This window comes from Rissa tridactyla, chromosome 5, assembly GCF_028500815.1.
Source record: "Rissa tridactyla isolate bRisTri1 chromosome 5, bRisTri1.patW.cur.20221130, whole genome shotgun sequence".
In the NCBI taxonomy this organism is placed as follows: domain Eukaryota; kingdom Metazoa; phylum Chordata; class Aves; order Charadriiformes; family Laridae; genus Rissa; species Rissa tridactyla.
The window spans coordinates 16254544-16267667 of NC_071470.1; the positions used below are offsets into that span (position 1 = coordinate 16254544).

General features: G+C 37.3%; 1 protein-coding gene across 2 annotated transcripts in view; it reads right to left on the bottom strand.

The window, feature by feature from the left end:
* The window catches only part of UBE2K (ubiquitin conjugating enzyme E2 K), a 40893-nt gene that overhangs the window by 26998 nt on the left and 771 nt on the right, over positions 1 to 13124 (bottom strand). Inside the window, exon 2 of one of the 2 annotated variants that reach the window (XM_054202287.1) lies at positions 6527 to 6566. The exons of the other annotated variant lie outside the window; for it this stretch is intronic. Within the exon in view, the coding sequence (XP_054058262.1) occupies positions 6527 to 6547 (21 nt within the window). The 5' untranslated portion in view covers positions 6548 to 6566. The remainder of the gene's footprint in view (positions 1 to 6526; positions 6567 to 13124) is intronic. 2 annotated transcript variants of the gene reach the window in all.

Here is a 13124-nt window from a genome sequence, read left to right on the forward strand (position 1 = left end):
TACATGGCCAGCAGTTTTTGACATCTGTATTGAAACTTCTAGAGTGGAAGGAAGAAAAAAAACACCAAAAAAAACCCCTCAAAAATCCCTCACACTTCCATGTCAGCCATGGCTACAAAACACATTGTAAACTTAATACCAGGTGATGATGGCATACAACAAAGAAATTTTGAGTGAGGTTATTCTAAAACCAACCAGCTCTACTTACTCCCCCCATGACATTAACATCATAGTAATTAATAAAAATAATAAAATTGTAATAAAAATATTATGCACAATAAAATTAGTCTAAAGAAATATAACAGGCCAAATTCTCCACTATGCATCCATTCTACGTTTTAAAATGTTGTGTTCAGAACAGAAAAGGAAGAGAAATTATGCTTATTAGCAATATTACTATCTTCAATTCAGCATGTTACATTCTTAAAAAGAATAAAATAACGTCAAAATGAATTATTACTTGTGTGTTCTAAGTGTATCTGTCTCACCTTACATATTCTGATACCATGTGCAAAATTCCTATCAAATATCTTTGGGTGTAAACGCTGAGATGGTAAATAAGGATATTTAAAATCAAAAAACACCACACACAAAACAAAAGAACACCCTAATTCAAACAGAATTAGATTTGGAATTTAAAATCCAATGGTTACTTCTGAATAATTCTGTGTGCAAAAAAAACCGAAACAAAATCCCACTATTCCACAGAGCAATTCACTATCTGCAATCTGTGATTTTTATAGGTCCTGTATCATGATTTTCCTCCATCTTAAGGGGAATATAATCTATATCAGGTAAGGTATTACTCTTCTAATCTACTTTGTTTTTACATAAAATAACTCATAGAAAACTCTAGAAACATACGTATGTTAAAAAAACAAAAAACAAAAAACAAAACCAACAAAACAGAAAAACCCTAACCTGCAAAGACACACATATAAGTGATGTGTAGAGATAAACAAGCCTAGTTGCAATAAAAGCACCTAAGTATTAAAACTGTAACTATTTAGTGCTTTAAGACTAGCAACTTACACATTAAGGAGAAGTTTTAAGAAGTGACAAAAATGTTGAACAATGTACATGCCAAGATTTCAGCAAAGATTAAGGAATAAATCAGAAAAATTTCTCCAGAGTTTTCTCAATCAAGGACAAAGACCACTAGCTTGCGAGAGAGGGTGTGCATTTAAAACAAAATGTTTTACATCACTAATCATTTCTGAATAGCACAGACAAAAAAATTACTTTTTTATTTATATTTCTTTCAGATGGAATTTTTATATTACTGTTTGATTCCTCTATGACATAAACTGGCAATATTTTTTAACCTACCTAAAATCTAACCAAACTTTAGTTACTTCTTTAATACAGCTACGACTTACAAATGTAAAAAAGTAGGTACTTTTGAACATCCAAACATTTTATACTGACGCTACAAGGATCAATATTTAATAAGCCAAATTAAGTAAGAAATACTTCGGCCTAGTGTGAAGCCATGCTAGCAAAATTAATTTATGGTACTATAAATTTACTAGTGTCTCATAAAACTCTTCTTACCCTTCCCCCCATTTTATATTCTACCACAACAGTCCTACTCTACACCAAAATCTGGCATGAACATATCCCAAGAGAGTTATAGAAAAAGATCATCTGATTAACTATCATAATGAAATCCATATAATGCTATTTTTGCAAAAGGCCGTGAATTCTCTGAGTCAACATAAGTGTTGAGCAGAAAACTCCAAACTTTCAGTAACAGTTTACTCCATTAAACAATTATTTAAATTAATAACTTCAAAACCAAATCCAAGTTTATTCTTATCCTATTTACCAACCCCTTGCAAATTTGCGGATAAGTATTCAAATTTTGTTTTGCCATAATTGCCATGTTATTTTCTTACACCCTTTTGCTACTATATCATTAACTTTCAACTTAGTCCAAATGATTCGGCTCTCTCCACTTCACTGGCGTGTCAGAAGAGGAGGATCCTAAGAGAAGCTCACCTCTTCAGCTGCTGTCTAAGTCATCAACCACCAGCCTCTCTCTCCTCTCACCTCCCTGGCCATAATTCTTGTCAAACCAACACTCTACCTTCTTAAACCTTTGCTACCACAGAGTATCTCAGGATAAATGCATTGGATCCGCTTAGCTTACCCTTTCGCAAGAAATGGGAAACCAGTAAAAAGGCAGGATCTATCACTCTACTAGGAAGCAAAGAGCAGGACACTGTCCTGCAGCAAAATGGCAAACTCAACTTCAAAAATATTGAGGTCTGTAAAATTGCCGATTTTTTTCCCTAGTCACAAAGAGCTATCAAAGCAAGAGGGAATAGGTTCAATACTTTGGAAGTATTCCTTCAGACACACTCCAGTTTAAAAGCCAGAATCAAGTGCGTTTCCAGAACCATAAAAAGCTGAAGCTTGTTATTATTAAGAGAAGCAGAAATGTCACATAATTACCACAGTCATGGCTACAAAGTATATGCATTGCACTATCAGTTGAGATCAGCAGATCACATTTGCATTCTCAGAGAGCTCTTGCTGACCTTCAACGCACAGAGAAACTCTCATCTGTGAGACAATCAAATGTTTGGGGCAGGACAAGGAGAAGAGAAGAAACAAGTCTGTCTAAAGCACATTAAAGAGCAGTTTTCCTAGATAAGGAAAGGTCAATACAAAGAAATGCATTTTCTTAAAACGCTCCTATGTTCTTTGACCTTACTATCACTTTCAGTCTTTAAGTTTTCCCACATTTCACCTCACTGTATTCACATGTATCTCCTAGAGTTATGGCTGTTTTAGTAAAAATATAAGATTATTTGTGCATACTAATTATTTTTTTTTATTTACTGAGCAATATGCTATGTTACTAACAAATAACTTGTATTATATCTAAGGAGCTACAAATATGAATACTGTGTGAATTCTGCAGTACTGGTAATAGACTCAAACTAGAATTTTCGTATTTATCACCATTTTATTTATTAAATGCATCTTGATAAGATTCTTTAATAAAATGTCTTAACAAGAGACTAAACTTGCAAGAACCTTAAAATTCTGTACTATTACACATGTTCACATACAAGAACAATAACGAGACGGATTTTTTTTTCCTGCCCAAAACATCTCAAATATTAAAACCATCTTCATTCTGCAAGAGTTAGACCTGGACTATCAACAAGTTTTAGTAAAACTATTTACATTTAAGGTATCTAAATACATATTCTTGCTGATGTTCAGCTGTTAAAACATCACTTGACCAAAAAACAAAAGAGAAGACTTGTCATGGTTTTGGCCGGATTGGCCAATCAGAACGACAGATGGCCCTCCCCTTCCCTCTCTCCTCAGAGAGGAGAGGAAGAGATAAGGAGATTTACAAGCTTAGAAAAAGAACTAAACTACTTTAATGAAAATAATAATAAATAAGAAAAGAGTAAATAATAATAGAATAATAAAAATTAAAGGAGAAAAAAAAGTATACAATATATACAAAACGGTATCCAGCTCCCAGGATGACGATCGCGTCACCAGCAGACACAGGGAAAGTCCTACACTGCAGTCAGCGATGGACAGGAGCTGAATTCCAGAACTAGAGTCAGGAATGCTCGGATCGGGATCAAAGACAGACAAACAGACAGGGTCCTCCTCCGACGTCAGCCATTGAAGAAAGAGCAAGCCAGAGCAGCCTTGCCCCTTTGATCCCTCAGCTTTTATACTGAGCATGATGCAGATGGCATGGAATACCCTGTTGGTCAGTTTTGGGTCACCTGTCCCGTCTGCTCCTCCCTGCAGGTGGGACCCCTCTACGCTTCTCCGCTTCCGACCCTCTAACGGGGCAAGCAGCGAAGTTACCTGACCTTGGTTGTTATAGCAATAAGTATAAGCAAGAGCCTCTGTGCATACCGTTCCCTGGTATAATCAGGTCTTATCACTCTGAGAGTGAACAGTTTCTGAACAATATGCTGTTAATTTCAGGCTTTAGTCAGTTAGAAGAGGCCCAGCTAAAAAGTAAAATTACAAATCAGAAAATTGGTTCTGTTTTACCTCAAACCAGGACAAGACTGTACTTCCATGGCAACTTAAGCCAGTCTAACAGCTGCCAAGGTCCTACTTTCCTCCTGGTCCTGGTAGAACTAGTGTAAAGGAGGGGGCAAGATTTTGTGCAAGTGTTCATACAACTGCACAGAAAACATATGAATTAAAACTATCTTAGTAAGAGAGTTCTTTCATTTTAACCCAACACCATGATTTGATTCACCACAAACACCGCAAGTAAAAGAAGGAGCACAGAAGTGGGAAGAGGTGACCAGGCTGCAAGAGGAATGTGACACTGCTTCTTGGCACTGCCTTAGGACAACTTAAAAGAATTTTGAAACTTCAGCTCTAGTGCCTGTCTAAACTATTTCTGACAAAATGGTTGCGTCAGTCACGGGCATGCAGAGGTGTAACTGACACAGCTCTGCTGGCATAAGCCCGAAGTGCAGTTATACAATCATTGCTTGTCTCACTAAGGGATAGTGCGGTTAAACTGGTAAAGCTATGCCACAAAAACAGTGTACATAACAGCATACTCACACTCCTGTACTGGTGTAAGGGCCCCTACACAGTCATAAGCTATGTCTATGTTTAACTATGCCAGATATTTACAGTACCCAGGAGCATTAATCATGGGCAGGAGTTGCCTGAACCTGAATGCCACTGAGATACTAAACATCAGAACGGGCACAGTGCAAGGGATTCCTGTTTTGGATAATCCAGTTCAGGAAAGCCTAAATGAACAACCAATTTTGCAGGAATGCTAGATGCATTTTCCTTATCTTTTTAGGCACAGTTCTGTCTGATGCAAACCAACTGAAAAACCTTGCAGATAAATTATGCTTTAATAATCAGTTTGACCTGTACTTTGAATTAGGCATTCTATGAACACACAAACCCATTTGAGGCAGATTCTACAGTCAATTCTGTAAGTCCACCTACCCTACTTCACTTGCTAGTAATTCTATATATAAAGGAATCGCAGGTTTCAGCTCATTTTAAATTGAGTATGCTAATTCACTCGCAGTCCCACAGTTTGAAGACATGTAGAAATAGCTCAGAACAGTTATTCTGTACCAGTTTCCCATATGGACACCCTTATTCCAAAGTAGAAGGGCTTACCTAAACACTCTCTGAGCTCTAAGAGTTTCCAGAAAGGCAGCAAATACAACACAGCTCCCATGATTTCCATTTGTATACACTATCTTATTTCACAGTAGCCTTCTGTACTTGAACACATCCTAATATAGCAAAAACTTAAAAAGACTTTCTCACAGTTCACTTTCAGCTAAAAATAAAAAGCAACATATATACATATGGCTTGAACTAAACTGGAACACGGACTAATGCATTTGTGGGTTTGGGGTTTTTTTCTCCCCTTCATTAAACACTGCACAAATGTATTTTAGAATCTGAAGTCACATCACCTTAAACCTTGATTTTCAAAAGTAACTAGACATACACAATCATTAGTCATTCCTTTCCCAATGAACTGTTGATCTTACTGGCTAATATTGAACAGAAATGATGAAATAATGAACACAAATTAGCTTCCTATGTGTCCTGTGACAACAGACAAAGGTAGACAGGGTAACCCCTATTAACATTCCAACAGAAGAATGATACACAGTACAAGCTCGGCTCTCTTCGATATAAGCATAGCCAAATTGGAATTATACCATATGACTGACTGAGTTTTATGGTGTCAACTAAAGCATGAGTGCCGAAAAAAGCTTCTTCTATAGCTAGAGGTGTTCACAACATCGCTCTCCTGTGCAAACACTTCGAAGACTAGAGAGGAGCAATCCATGGCCTTAACACAATTCTGTTACAACAAACCAGAAAAACAGACATGGATTCGGTCCTCAAACGACGTTATTTTTGCTGCTTACAGAGGTACTTACTTTAATATGCAGATACCATTTTATGAAATACTCAAGGCACGCACGTTCAAGTGCTCCCAATTCAAATATTACAAGTATTAACACTGATATAATCTGAAGGGAAAACATTAGATAAGTCAGTAGTGCAAGTGGACTACATCCCTAGAATGCCTTATAGAATACTCTCTCAAAAGTCACACTCTTTACTATAAAAGAACTAAATTGCTTATTTTCCTTATCTAAATTGCAGCAAAGTTTTACCTAGTTTGTCAGAAACAAAAAGATAGCCTGCATATTAATGATAAAGTTTAACCAAAAGCATTTTCTCAATTTAATACCAGCAGCAATTATTAGTGTAAAAGTGATGAAGTACAGTAATGAAAACAACCCTTACTAGGATTATGAAACAAGCTAGAAACCACTTAACAGGTAAATAATTTAAGAACTGCACTAAGTATTTAGACTAGTTTAATAAGTTTAATGCAACTGAAAGACCATTAGACAACTCAAGATTGGACTGTTAACCAGCACTTTCTTGCAGTTTATAGTCACACAAATTTACTATGATAAAACGTTAACTTTAAATTTCATACTAAGTAAAGTGAACTAACCTTAAGACTCGTACACTTCATTCCTATTAAAGCCAAACTCCTGGAAACAAGCACAGAAGAATGAATGGGAGACTGGGAAGGTTAAAGGATTGGCTAATTCCTACTATCCCTTAGGTCCACAAAGAGTTGTGGTCAGACAGTACCATCTGGTAGCTGCAGCCTAACCCTTAATCCTAAACTGACTAACCCGGTCCTGTAACCAGCGACTGCTCTCTTTCCTCAGGTTTTTAAGAGATTACCAAAGACAACCAGATGAGCCTGACTCCAATGGAGACCAAGTTTTTTTTCCTGTTTTCCACTTACTCCCAAAATCTTCAGGATTCTGTCAACTAATAAGTAGACCACTCACTAGAAATTTGGACTCAAATGGATACACATTAACATGAAAAAATGCCATTAGCTGAACATAGGAACAAGTGATAGATCTTGCTTCCCCTGCACAAATATTCCCCTTACTAATACTTGGCCAATTCATAGGTCCGGTCAAATGATCATTAACATTATATGCTAAGTATTTTGAATCACGGATTTAATAATATTCATAATACTAGTACTTATTAGTATCTACATAATACTGATCTGACAAGTCAATGGATTATATTCACAGAACTTGAAAAACAGTTACATAGTTCAGATAAACAGGTGTAAAACCACAAGTAAACTAATAATTCAGAAAGATCACCTTAGAAGTCAGAATAATAAGTAGCTTTCTTAAACCATACTAGTAAATGCATCTTGGTTTGAGACAACTATTCTTTAGTTACCTAAAAAGTGACTTACGGACGAACTCCTTTGAAGGCAAAGATCTACAGATCCATTCTGCATTATTTTCCAGTACAAACTGGAAGATATAACCAAACACACCACAGACAGAATTAAGAAAACCAAAGACGCACAGTAATGGCATTTCAGTATCCCTTTTATATAATTACAGAGAACGGGTCTAAACCTTGCCTTGCTGAAAATCATAGGCATGGCTTGAATACATAGTAGACGAAATTCTTTTTGGCAACATACAAAGGATCTCACAAACCATTATTTTGAAGTTAAGAAGAAATTCACATTTTGGACCAATGCCGCTTAAAGAAGCATTATGGATCCCATATACCTGCTCAATCTTCAGGGTTCCAGCCCAGAACTTGTTCAACCTAAAAACCCTGACAGCTTTGCATCTACCAGAAAAGCCTAGCCTCTGATTTGAAGAGGATTCTTTATTGTCTTACAATAGTGGAAACTTCTGAACTAAAAAGAAAAAGTCTATTTTAAAATTCTTCAATTTGTTTACAATGGAAAGTTTTACCAGGTGGGGCAACAGAGTTGGAGCCCCTGTCCATATGTTTTCTTTCACAAACAGAAAAAACACAGTAATTAAAAAACCAAACTTATACTAGAAATATAGAATCATGTAGGAAGAGACACCTGGGTAGCCTCTAGTCCTACCTCCTGCTCAAAGCAGGTCCAAAGAGAGCAGGCTGCTCAAGAACCTGTCTAGTCGAGTTTTGAACATCTCCAAGGATAGAGATTGCAGTCTCGCTGGTCAATCTGTTGAAATGTTTGACTACTATCATGGTAAATTTTCTCCCCCGGTGTCTAGTCAGAATTTCCCATGTTCCAGCTTGTGTCTGTTGGCTCTCATTCTATCCCTCTGCACTTCTGAGATGAGTCTGGTTCTTCTCCAGAGCCTCTCATTAGGTATTAGAGGATGACAGGAAGATGTCCCTTTGAACAGTTCTCTCAACAACTTCTATTTTCTCACCCTCTCTTTACGCATCACGTGCTCCAGTCCCTTAAGCACCTTCACAGTGTCCTGCTGGGCTCACTCCAGTATATCAATGTCCTATACCGGGGAAAGCCCCAAACTGGACACAGTACACCAGATACTGTCTCATAAGCACAGAACAGAAGTGAAGAATCACTTCTCACAACACACTGACTACATTCTTGCTAATGCAACCCAGTACGTGGTTACGCTTCTTTGCCACAAGAGCACTGATGAATCATGTTCGACTTGCTCTCCACTAGGTCATGCAAGTCTTTTTCTGCTAGCCTACTTTGTTTCCAGTTGGTCTCCAGTACTCAGTGTGTATGTACTGATGTATGGGGTTATTTCCTCCCAGATGCAGGACTTGGTACCTACCTCTGCTGAACTTCAAAAGGTTTCTGTTAGCTCCTTTGTTTCTCCAGCCTAATAAGATCCCTTCGCATAGTACCTTCACTTCAACACACTGACACACCACCACCACTTCATCATATGCAAGCCATCATACGAACAGTGACTGGTACCAATTCTCTGGTACTATTCCAGGGATGCCCCATCCCTGGAAATGTTCAAGACCAGGCTGGATAGGGCTTTGAGCAATGTGATCTAGTGAGTGATGTCCCTTCCCATGGCAGGGGGTTAGAACTAGACGATCTTTAAGGTCCTTTCTAACCCAAACCATTCTATGATTCTATGATAATAACGTCAGTTTAAAAGTTCTCATCTTTAAGCTTTTTAATTAATTAGGCACTCTCTAGCTTCATTCATCCAAACAGTCCCACTGCACCCGCTACACCTCAACTGAGTTCAATGAGACTCTTCTTACGAATCAAAAGTTAAGCATAAGTACTAGCAGAAAATGAACACTGTTTAAAAAAAAAAATAAATCTGTTGCTGATTCAGAAGCCATAATAGAATACATCTCATTTTTATATATCTGGATTCTACATGATAAATGGGAAGACAGACAAGCATACACAATTTCCAACAGGCCCTTCTAGTAACACTAAAGCACAATTACTACTATAAGTTTCCATCTCAATGAATTCAACTTCTAGCACCCAAGACTGCCCAAATATAAACAAACCAAAGTAATGAAGTTTTTCTGAGCCTGAAGATTAAATGCTTATGACTTTTCCAACTAGCAAGAAAATCTCAGAGGTGCCACGTAGCATCTTACTACGTACTGACACAAACCACAAGACCACTACAGGCAATAATAAAAGCAAACAGCAGAGCAACTCACTAAAACTCTAAACGCCTAAAAAAGGACACGGTACGGCAGACTACCGTTACCTTTGCCTTCTACCTTTCTCCTGTAAGTGACAAAAACACATAGTGGACTCCAAAACAAATGTCTACTTCCTAACTAGAAATTAAGTACTTCAAATTTCGCCATTAACCTACTGTCTCCGCTTGAAAGCTATTTTGGATTCAAGCAAGTTACAAATTTTAACTGCTACTTCAGATATCTGCTCATGCAGATATTCATATTCCTAACTGCAGTTGAGTTTAATTCATTTCCAGCTCTATCTGGGTTTACCTCCCATGCAGATAAACCCCCTGCCACTTGATATTCCTAAGAGAAGAACATTTTGTGGAAGAGATATCAGCAACTCACTTCGTGCTAGGAGGACGCTGTGTTTCCCAATGTGTTACCTTCAGTACCAGAGTAGTGGTTTCACTCTGACTTACAGATGTCCAGAAAACACCTTACATTTCTACACAATAAAATAAACTGGAGGGTCAATTAAACATTGAATCCTTCAATGCTAGCATAATATGATTTCTTTAAAGTGCCACTCCAATGCTCGATTAAAATATGAAAACAAGTCACACATTGTTTAACATACTAGATGAACTACAACCACTTCTCAGCATCAGTCTTTAAGTGACCACAAGATTTTTCAACATGTTTCTATTCACTGTTAAGTGACAGACAGATTCTTCTTCTCATAATGCAGTAGCTTATAAACAGAGAGCAGGTAAGGATCTGGCTACCCACTGCAGTATTTCAGTAACTATTCTGAAATAATACCAGCTAACCTTCACCAAAGCCTTCTCCCACTTATCAAAAGTGGGATATTATACTCCCTCCACCTATTTATTGGTTTCTCCATCATGCTGTAGCCTCATGCTTTCATTCAAAATGTTTTGCGGTTTTAGAATTTCAGCCCATAAAACCACCAAGGCAACAGATTAATGAAATGAGAGAACAAGAAAAGAGATAAAGTTGAGCAACTGATGTCTTCCCTAGACTAGGATTTGGAGTATGGTCTGATTTAATGTAGTGCTTACTCATTTTAGAATTTTAATACAAGCATAGTACAGTACAGCTTCATCTTTGTTAAAGATGGAGTACCTCATCTAACTGAGAATTTTAAAGCTTCTTCCCCACACACAAAGCTAAAAAGTTTTATTTAAAGCCTACTTTGGAGGCAACTCCTGACAAAGAAATTGTTGTTAGTTTCATCTATTTAATTCAAGTATTAAAGAGATGCAAAGTTACAAGGATCTCTCTTAAATACACAATATCCCATTTCTTAAGTTAATGTGTAGGGCTTATAATAAAACTAGAAATAACAAAGCAAGTTGAACAAAAACACTTTTGTTGCTCAAGTGTGAAAAGACTTTAAATGCTTTTTCAAAATAGGCAAGAAGCCCCAGACTGAATTTAAAAAAAAAACCAAACAACTAAAAATCCTTCATCTCTTATCTGTAAACCAGAGAGCAAGATAAAGTCTAAAATTCCCATTTTAGTGATTTCCCAGAAATGCCATTTAAGTCAAGGAAACAGAAAGTGCTAAGCATACGAAAAGTATATTTAGTCATATGAATAGCAAAGATCCATAGCATCCTTGTCCAAGGATCCATAGATCCTTATCTATAGCAAGGATAAACACGCTTTTCACAACGCTTTCTTACTGATAATTCAAATGTGAAATTTGGTGCTTCCAATACATATTTCAAATGCAGAAGGAATTAATTGTGATCCAGCTGCTCCCTTTTAAAAACACTTCTGGTTTCACCACTGTGTTTCAGCCCAAAGGTGAGTACTAGAAGAAGACAGAGAACAAACTTCCTATGTACTTTTTCTAAGCGTGCCTGCCCCTTCCTCCAGGCATTTGTGCTTATACTGCACCTGCAAGGAAACAGCGGGCTGCTCTTCATGTTCAGGTGTAGCTCAAAGCATCAAATCAAGAATAATTTAAGTGCAGACAACATGAGCCACTTTTCCTTCAGAGAAGAACGTAAAACTTCTAAATAACAAATTTAGCATCACCATCTGTGAAAATGTTTGGTTTTTTTTTTAAAGAAACAAGGTTTAATAATCCTTTTAGTACACAAATCGTGTAGAAAAAAAACCACATTTTTTTCACCTGTGATTTGTAGTATTTAGTTATACCTCCATTCCCCACCTCACTCCATATGTTTTCTTGCTCAGTGGTACTCATGCCATAGCTTAACTGCCTTTGAATGTACAAACATTCACAAAAAACTTTGCTTGCAACTTAGACAACCATCAAGTAATGCTGAAATTTTGCATTCAAGACAGAGGCATTGGTATATTTTGTAAACAGCAGTTTTACATATTGCTATATCACTATAGCACTCTATGTAGCTTGCTAATGGCAGGAAAAAAATATCAGACACTATTGTAATTTTAAAATTCCCTAATTTTAGTTTCATAAGAAATGTGGTCATATTTCTGGGAAGCTTTAGACAGCTTAAAGGCTATGTCATAATATTATTTGTTTCCAACATTCTGTACTGGGCCCTTCAATGCACAGACTAAACAAACAGAAATAGTGAAAAACGTGCTCACTAGATCCAGCCTTTACAGTAAGAAAATTTAGCACGGATCTCCCCCAAAACCTATTTAAGTAAGGTTTCTTTTTTCCTATATAAAGCAAAGGGAAAGGGTCTTGAAGCCCTTAGACAGCACTTTCAAATAAAGGCTTCTTTGTTCCCACAATATCAGCTGGTTATATGGGGTATAAGGTCTAGATCTTCCAGCTTTGGTATAAAGGTATCCACCTAGAAATTTCTCTTAGTTTACATGGAATTCTGTATTTGCTGTGCAATAGCTTGGGGAAATCAGCCTGGGCTCTGAAGACAGCTGTAAAAAAAGGCCCTTACATTTTTCTAGGGGCTAGTTCAAGCTGCATAGCAACAATGCTGTTAGCACACTTAATTTAAAAGCACATCAACTACTGCTACCCTAAACATATTTTCCTTAAGTCACTAGTACCTTCCAAAAATTATCATCTTGATTTTTCCTCTGTGAACAGGTCCAGATTTCTAAAACACCAGCTTTAAGAGTTACAAGTTCACATTAATATTTCACAAGCACCTAACCTGCAACATCATCCCAAGTAGGACGACAATGACGACACAATCATTAAAACCTATCTGGCTGACGTCCACCAACTCAGATACAGACACAGCAAAAGCTGTACTGATGCAGCCCTGCAAACGCTGCTGTATATTCCCCCAAAAACTGATTGGAACTTGTTTAATGTGCCCCTCAAAGTAGCCAGCTTCTCTTGCTGACCACCACATACCTCAGAACATACTGTTCAGGAAACGGGGTAACATGATTGAAATGAGTGAGGCTTTAAAAGCATCCACCTGAAGGTGAGTAAGCCCTGCAGTGGGATAAAGGAAGTTCTGTATTAAAGTAGCCTAAATAAATAGGGATTTACTTGCAAACCTTTTTAAAAATAATAATAATTGAAGCCACACTCCGCAGCCTCAAGCCCTGGCTGACCAGCGGGGTGGGTTACAGGGGACCTGTGAGACTCTGTACCCCTACCTCAGGCTCTCCGCTCCACCTCA